The sequence below is a fragment of the Ceratosolen solmsi genome, unplaced genomic scaffold (genome assembly GCF_000503995.2).
Source record: "Ceratosolen solmsi marchali unplaced genomic scaffold, CerSol_1.0 scaffold41, whole genome shotgun sequence".
In the NCBI taxonomy this organism is placed as follows: Eukaryota; Metazoa; Arthropoda; class Insecta; order Hymenoptera; family Agaonidae; genus Ceratosolen; species Ceratosolen solmsi.
Window position 1 is genome coordinate 4,794,454 of NW_011948424.1, and position 6,813 is coordinate 4,801,266.

Here is a 6,813-nt window from a genome sequence, read left to right on the forward strand (position 1 = left end):
TCTCTACTCTCTCCCGCTGTCGCGGCGGGCAGACACATCGAGTGGAGCTCGAGGAGGTAAGACCGACCGAGTTTCGGTTGTCGGAGGAGGCACACAACGCTCGCGTCGCGCAGCTCGGCGTCAGCTGGAGTTTCGCTGGCGCGTGTGCGCGAGGACGCAGGTGCTGACGACAGTGCTTTTGTTTTCGACTGTAGTGGGGTGGGGTGGGGGTGGGTGTGGGGTGGGTGCGAGGTATGAGCAAGTACCGCGGCACGTGAGGAGGGCCAGTCCTGGTGGTCGAACGGGGAGGATGAACGGGACCGCAGCGCTGCTGCGCGGCCCAGAACAGCATCCTGGCAGGTTCGCCGACTACTTCGTCATATGCGGCCTCGACAAGGACTCCGGCCTCGAGCCCGACAAGTACTTCGGTGAGTCAGAACGGTCTCGCGACCCCGACGGGGTTGGGCCACCCGGTCGAAAGGATTCCGGTATTCCGCAACGCCAGCTCCCGCACCTCGCACCCTTCGCTGAACCCCCTTCATCTCCGTACTCGCGTACGCACGTTCGCTCGCACTCACGCACACTCGTCCTCCTCCTCCTCCTCCTCCTCGTCATTCTCCTCCATTCGACCCCGGGAGCCGCCGCCGCCGTCACCCCTTGTCCATCCCCTGCACCCGCCGCTCAATCGACGACAGGAGAGGGCCGAACTTATTCCGTGACTCCCTAGGGAAGCGATTCTCTTTCTCTTTTTTTTTTTTTTTTTTTTTCTGTTAACTTGCTCCCGGATGAGAAGAACATCCCGTAACATCGGTGGAATGGCGTGCACCTCTACGCAACATTAAAAGAGCAAGAGCTTTCGTAGTAGCGCGGCGGGATGTGTCAATCGTGCTTGCTTCGGCGATCGTTCGACCAAAGGTTTCTGTCCCTCGACACTCGCACGGCGGGTATCTCGCCACCTCTACTACTAACACACACACACACGCGCGCGCGCGCGCACACCCACACCCGACTAACCCCGCACATCCCGGCTTCCCCCCTCATCTCGAATGCAAGAGGAATTCGCGGGAGCAGCAGAGCCCAATAGTCCCGCTATCCCGAACGACAATCTCTCGCATTCTTGGGTATTTTTACAATAAAAAGGGGTAAGGGGGAAAGTGGTGGGAGAAAGCGAGTTGAAAATTTTATATTGACACTCCAGTACCATTTATTATATTATATTATACGTGTATAAGGAAATAAGCGGGGTCAAAGTGTTGGAGACTCATTAGGTTCGTGCGCGAATTGTTGACCGGGTGCTCGCAAGGGCACCTCGAACCTCGTTTATCCCTCTAGCAAATAACAACATCGAGATGTCTAGGTACTTTCTCTAAAGTGCGTTTATTGTCCGCGAATTGAGAAGACGAGAAAATTGCGAGTGTCATTAAAGCAGGCTGCGTTGCCGGTCGCTCGAGCCATCTCTCTCTCTCTCTCTTTCTCTCTCTCTCTCTCTCTCTCTCTCTCTCTCTCTCTCTCTCCCGTCTCCTCCCATCTCCTAGTTGTAAACAAGTTGTAAACAAGCGTTGTCGCGCGCGCTTTTTCTCTCTCCTTTCTCCATTCATTTTGTCGCTTTACTCGTTTGTTGTCATTTCTTTTTTTCCTTCTCTTGTTTTTTTTTTTTTTTTTTTTTTTTTTTTCTTTTTGCATTTTTTATTTATCGTAGGCCGAGGTCGTTGGCTCGACGATTTTATCGGAGCTGCTCGGTGCGCAGCTGCTCGTGTCTCGCTCGATCTTCTTGTCGGCGATGGACGGACGCGATTCTCGCTCGGCTTTGTCGAAAGGAGCTCGAGCTCGTCCGCCCGCTCGTCGTTTGTTCTCTTCCCGGCCTATTTTAGCGTATCGCGCGAGTGACGCGCACAAACACCCCGAAAAGCACTCGGGTTCTTTGGTGACATGCCTCGTACGTGAAACGAAACTCTGGATCGCACGGCGAAGTACTCGTGCATGCAAAGAAAAAACCACTGAAGTGTCTATCTATCTCTCTCTCTCTCTCTCTCTCTCTCTCTCTCTTCATCTGGATTTTTTTTATTGTACCTGATGCGCAGACTGACATCCATCCCCCATCCTCTCCGCCCCGTTCATTCGGCTTTCATTGTATTGGTTCCGTTTTACTGAAATCATATCAAGGCCATCTGCTTTATTGTAGATGACGATGACATCATTCTATCGTTTCTTTTAAATGCTCGTCTCATTTTGTAGTACTGCCTTTTTTCTTTACTGTCTTCCTCTCGTTCGTTCATTTCTTGCTTTTTAATAAAGCCTCGGCATGCACGAACTAATCCACTCGCGATTAAAGATGATGAAATTCTTTGGAAAAAGTGTTAGGAACGACGCTATTCCGGAGTAGTAGCGCGACGTCAAATATATAAATTTCCGTGCAACGTACATTGTCGATCGTTGGAAGTTTGGTGAAATGAAGATACTCGAGTGGCCATCTGGACACCAAGTTATTCGATTTAAGGTTAAGAGATTAACGTTAGTAGTTTGATAAAAATGGTCGTACGACAAGCGTTCTCGTGATAAACAGTATTCTTTTTTTTTTATTTATTTTTTTTTTTTTTTCATCCCACTTACGTTACATTCCGCTCGTGAGATTATTTTTATCTCCCGTAGTATCTCTAATAATTGTAGTATTACGCTTTAAATATATTATGCCCTGTTTTTTAAGCACCAAAACGTTATTTGTCTTTTTTATTATACGACGTTTCGACTTTTTAATAAGCAATGTCATTTTCTTACATTCGCGTAGTATTTATAATTTATCGAGAGCTGTCTGTTAAGTGTGTCAATACGATTGTCTTCCAACTCGCATCTATATTTTCGTATATCCCCCCTCCCCCTCCCCCTCCTTACCCCTACAGTTCAGTAATCGAATTGTAATGATTGTAAAATTATGAGGAATATAGTGAGTAGAAGTTAATCCTGATAAAGTGTAAACATTTTCTGAAAAATCTCATTAATTCAATATTAAGAGTGACGTGCAGAAATTGTTGTAAATTTACATGGTCGTAGATTTAAATATTTAGTTACATTGCAATGTTTATATAAATTTTGCTTATAAACTAATAACTAATAAATCGGAGTTAACGAATTATTGTAATTATGCAATTATTGAAGTTTATTTTAGATGAGTTTATTCTAAATGAAGTATCGAAAGTGACATTTTTCAACTTTCATTTCAAATAAATTTCGTAGCTTGATCGATAATTTTTTACTTTCGTAACTGTATTAAATAGCTACGCGCAAACTTTCTTTAATATGCTGAGCAATTCATTCTTGAGCAATTGACTTAAGTTGAAAGAAAATTAATAAATTGCTAATATAATGACGAATGGTAATCAACACTTTCATATCCGTCTTTTGATATTTCAATAAAATCGATGATGAACAACGCATCGAGATTCTGAATTGTAACTGCTTGTAACAACATGTCGTATTGGAACAGATAAATTTCATTTATTTTATCAAGATAATTTACATATTGTATGACATAACTAAACATTAATTTTAAATTCATTTAATATAATTATGCGTAAACTAACGAACTAGACTTGTTATTTATCTATTCGATTAGTTTATTACAGTAAATTATTATAAGACGATGAAATTCCCAAAAGACGCACGATAATTAATTCAATAACTTTGTATCTTAATTTGTATTGTCAATCATTTGATTTATCTTTCGTATTATTAATGATAACGATAACAACAACAACAACAATAAGAATAATAATGATACATAATAATACGCTCGTATTAATGGAAATATGCAAAAGTATAATGTAACGAAAACTTTAAAAATCAATTGGCAAATTTATGTGAACAATTATGGAGGATGCATGTGTTGAGTTGGGGGGTGCAAATTTTCTCCAAACGCTTCGAATATTTATTTTCAATAGGCTAAGCAACGTATTCCCACGCGTAGCTTTACGCGTATCAAACTTTGTCGTGTCAAAATGTATCGACGTCGAATTAATTAATTGGCCAATGCATTTAACAAAAGCGAACGAATGAGTAAGTAAATAATTAAATTCTTCTGGCTGCGCGTAGTTACCTGCGAAACCTTATAAGCGACGCTTCATCAGTCGCGATATATTTGAAAAACAAAATTACTCTGTCAAACAATGTTTCGCAGCCGTGTACACATTACGTAAACCTTGGATTTTAATGGACGCTATTTTTTTTTTTTTTTTTTTTTAATATTACAGGCGCAATATGGCAGGCATTTAAATACGTTTAAAAAAAAACTTCCCTACAAATATACCGGCAACATGATCTCCATGAAACGTGCGATGTGACTTTACGAGCCTAAAAATATGCGAAAGTGCGCGTCACTTACATGGAAGAAAAGCAAATTAAACAATGCAATTAATATGTGCAAAATAGATAAAAAAAAGAAGAGGAAAAAATTTTATTATTATCGTGCGGGGATAGAAATTTTAAAAGCACCAGCACCACGCACTTTTTATACGGCACTATTGCTCCAATTTATTTATAAAGTATTCGTAAAAGATAAGCCGGTAATATAATGTTCAATAGGCCACGTCCGGGGTGGGGTGGGGTGGGGGGGGGGGGGGGACTACTCTTTATCATAAAAATAAAAGTCGGAAACAAGTCGATGATGCGAGAATTCAGCCGGACCACGCCGTAGTCCAATTGTTTCGCTACGGTCTCTTGGGCAAAAAATCGATATCGCCGGATGTTAAATTGTGTTTGCATAAGGACGCAACCACATCCGATAGGCAGATGCGGAGCCTCTCGAGGCGGCATCTGCGTCTGGCCACTTCTCGTAATGCTCCGCTTGCGTTATGAGATCCCGAGAATCTGGGCGCGATGCGGGAGGCTGGAAGCGAACCTTCCTGGGAAACTCGGCCTGGCAACAAAACGCGGGACGTTTCGTGCTGCGTGTATGGCGGGTGCATTATGGCTCCTCGGGCCTTGACACTCGGACAATGGCCCTTAGGATCCTCATGAGACAATGCCAGAGCCTCGACTGACAGCGCGACCTTAATAATTCCCTATTGGGAGTAGTAGCGGGGAATCGGTGCTGGCCTCTTCAACATCAACCTCGCGCTTTAAAGACGTTGGAGGGATTTTCATGGGATGGCGGCTGTTGAAAATTTCCCCTGAAAATTTAGCGAAGGTGATTCAAGTTCAACCGGAAGATTAAGAGACTCCGAGCCTTGGTTCACCGACACCCCCGACGAATTCAATCTTTAAAAGCACGCGGGATTGAAAATTTGGCGCTTTTATTATCATTATTGGGATATCAAAGCCTCGGCCATGCAAAATTACGACCAATTGACGACCTTTTAGTGATTGTGTATATCTTCGTCTTGTATGGCTAAGGCATAACAATAATTCGCAATAATACGTTGCAAATTGCCGTTAGGATATTTAATAACGCCGCTTTGTCCCTTAACGCCACTCTATGATCTTACAATTTTTCTTATAGTTGCAAATGTTTTGCAATAGTCGTTTAATGATAATAAAACTCTTCGTGTGCAAACGTTTTGACGCATAATTCACTTTTCTCTAATTATAAAAAGCTTCTGATTATTGCGGAGGATTGCGTGCTTCCAATAATTCAGATAAACGTTTTACATTAAGGATAAAAATATTTTAAGATTGTTTAAGGCAGAATATATGCATATTTAAGAAATTGTTATTTATAGTGTGTGCTTTTCCTTTCATTGTACATGTCACTTTGTAATTTAAATAATCTAATAATGCAGAGTTATATGGCATTAAATAGGGTTTGCTTGTAACTAAGAAATTTCGAATGAATGACAAACGTCTGTGTGTAGTATATATATATATATATATATATATATATATACTTGCGCGTGCGCGCACACATATAGACTGTTGTATTGTAGAAATTGTTTTCTGCGCATAAAGACGTATACGCACATTTTCTGTAAAGTATTTAAATTTTGTAGATTTTTCGTTAACATGTACAGACGATCGTAATATAAAATTAAGAAAATTTCAAACAACTCGTTTTTTAAAGAATTTAACATTTTTTATTAGACCTTTGTGCTATTTATAGAATGCCAAGTATGAAGGTGGTCCAGTAGAAAAAACCTAACCTATTATGCCGTTTAGTAGCTAAACGCAATTAGCATCTAATCATTCATAAAGTGCATAGAACGTCGGTAAAATGAATGTCATGTAGATTACAACAATGCTAAGTCAATTGTGCCAATTTTAACGCGTCGATGGCCTCCGCCATAAGGGTGACTGTAAGAATCGTAGCCATAAATCTTTACCCGTAAGATACTTGTTATAAACTAAATATGGGGGCCTGTGTGTTGGTGAGCGTATACATAATCGAATATTAATGCGTGACGTAAGAACTTGGATATATCGAGGCACAAAGACCTAAGTCCTGACCCCCGACCCCTTTGAAACGATGATAATGAAAATGACAGGCAGAGACAATAGGCCATAACCATTGTAATTACGAGTCTAAATTTCCGCGGACGAGTCTGCTACGAATTCAGTTCGGGCGTCGGGATGCACTTTGGAGATAAAAGCTTACATTAACAACGTCCTTGGCCGTGGCGTACACGAAGGAATTGGAAAAAGGGAATTGGACGGCGACTGGCATTGAGGTTAGAACGAACGAGGGTGCTTAAAGCACGCGACTCCCAGCAGGAAATACGCGCCGATGGTAAAGTCGTGACCACCGCACAAAAGCGACCACCGGCGGTTTTGCAAGCGCACCGATCAACGGGGAACAATTTTCGCCTGTCAATTAGCGCCGGAATGCACAGCGAGGAGAAACTGCCGCCT

The 6,813-nt window shown here is 42.0% G+C and overlaps 1 protein-coding gene across 1 annotated transcript in view; it reads left to right on the forward strand.

The window, feature by feature from the left end:
* Positions 1–235: 235 nt before the first annotated feature.
* The window catches only part of pns (DENN domain containing pinstripe), a 38,690-nt gene continuing 32,112 nt past the window's right edge, over positions 236–6,813 (forward strand). The window contains 1 exon segment of the mRNA XM_011500052.1: positions 236–407. Coding sequence (XP_011498354.1) covers positions 290–407 — 118 coding nt within the window. The 5' untranslated portion in view covers positions 236–289.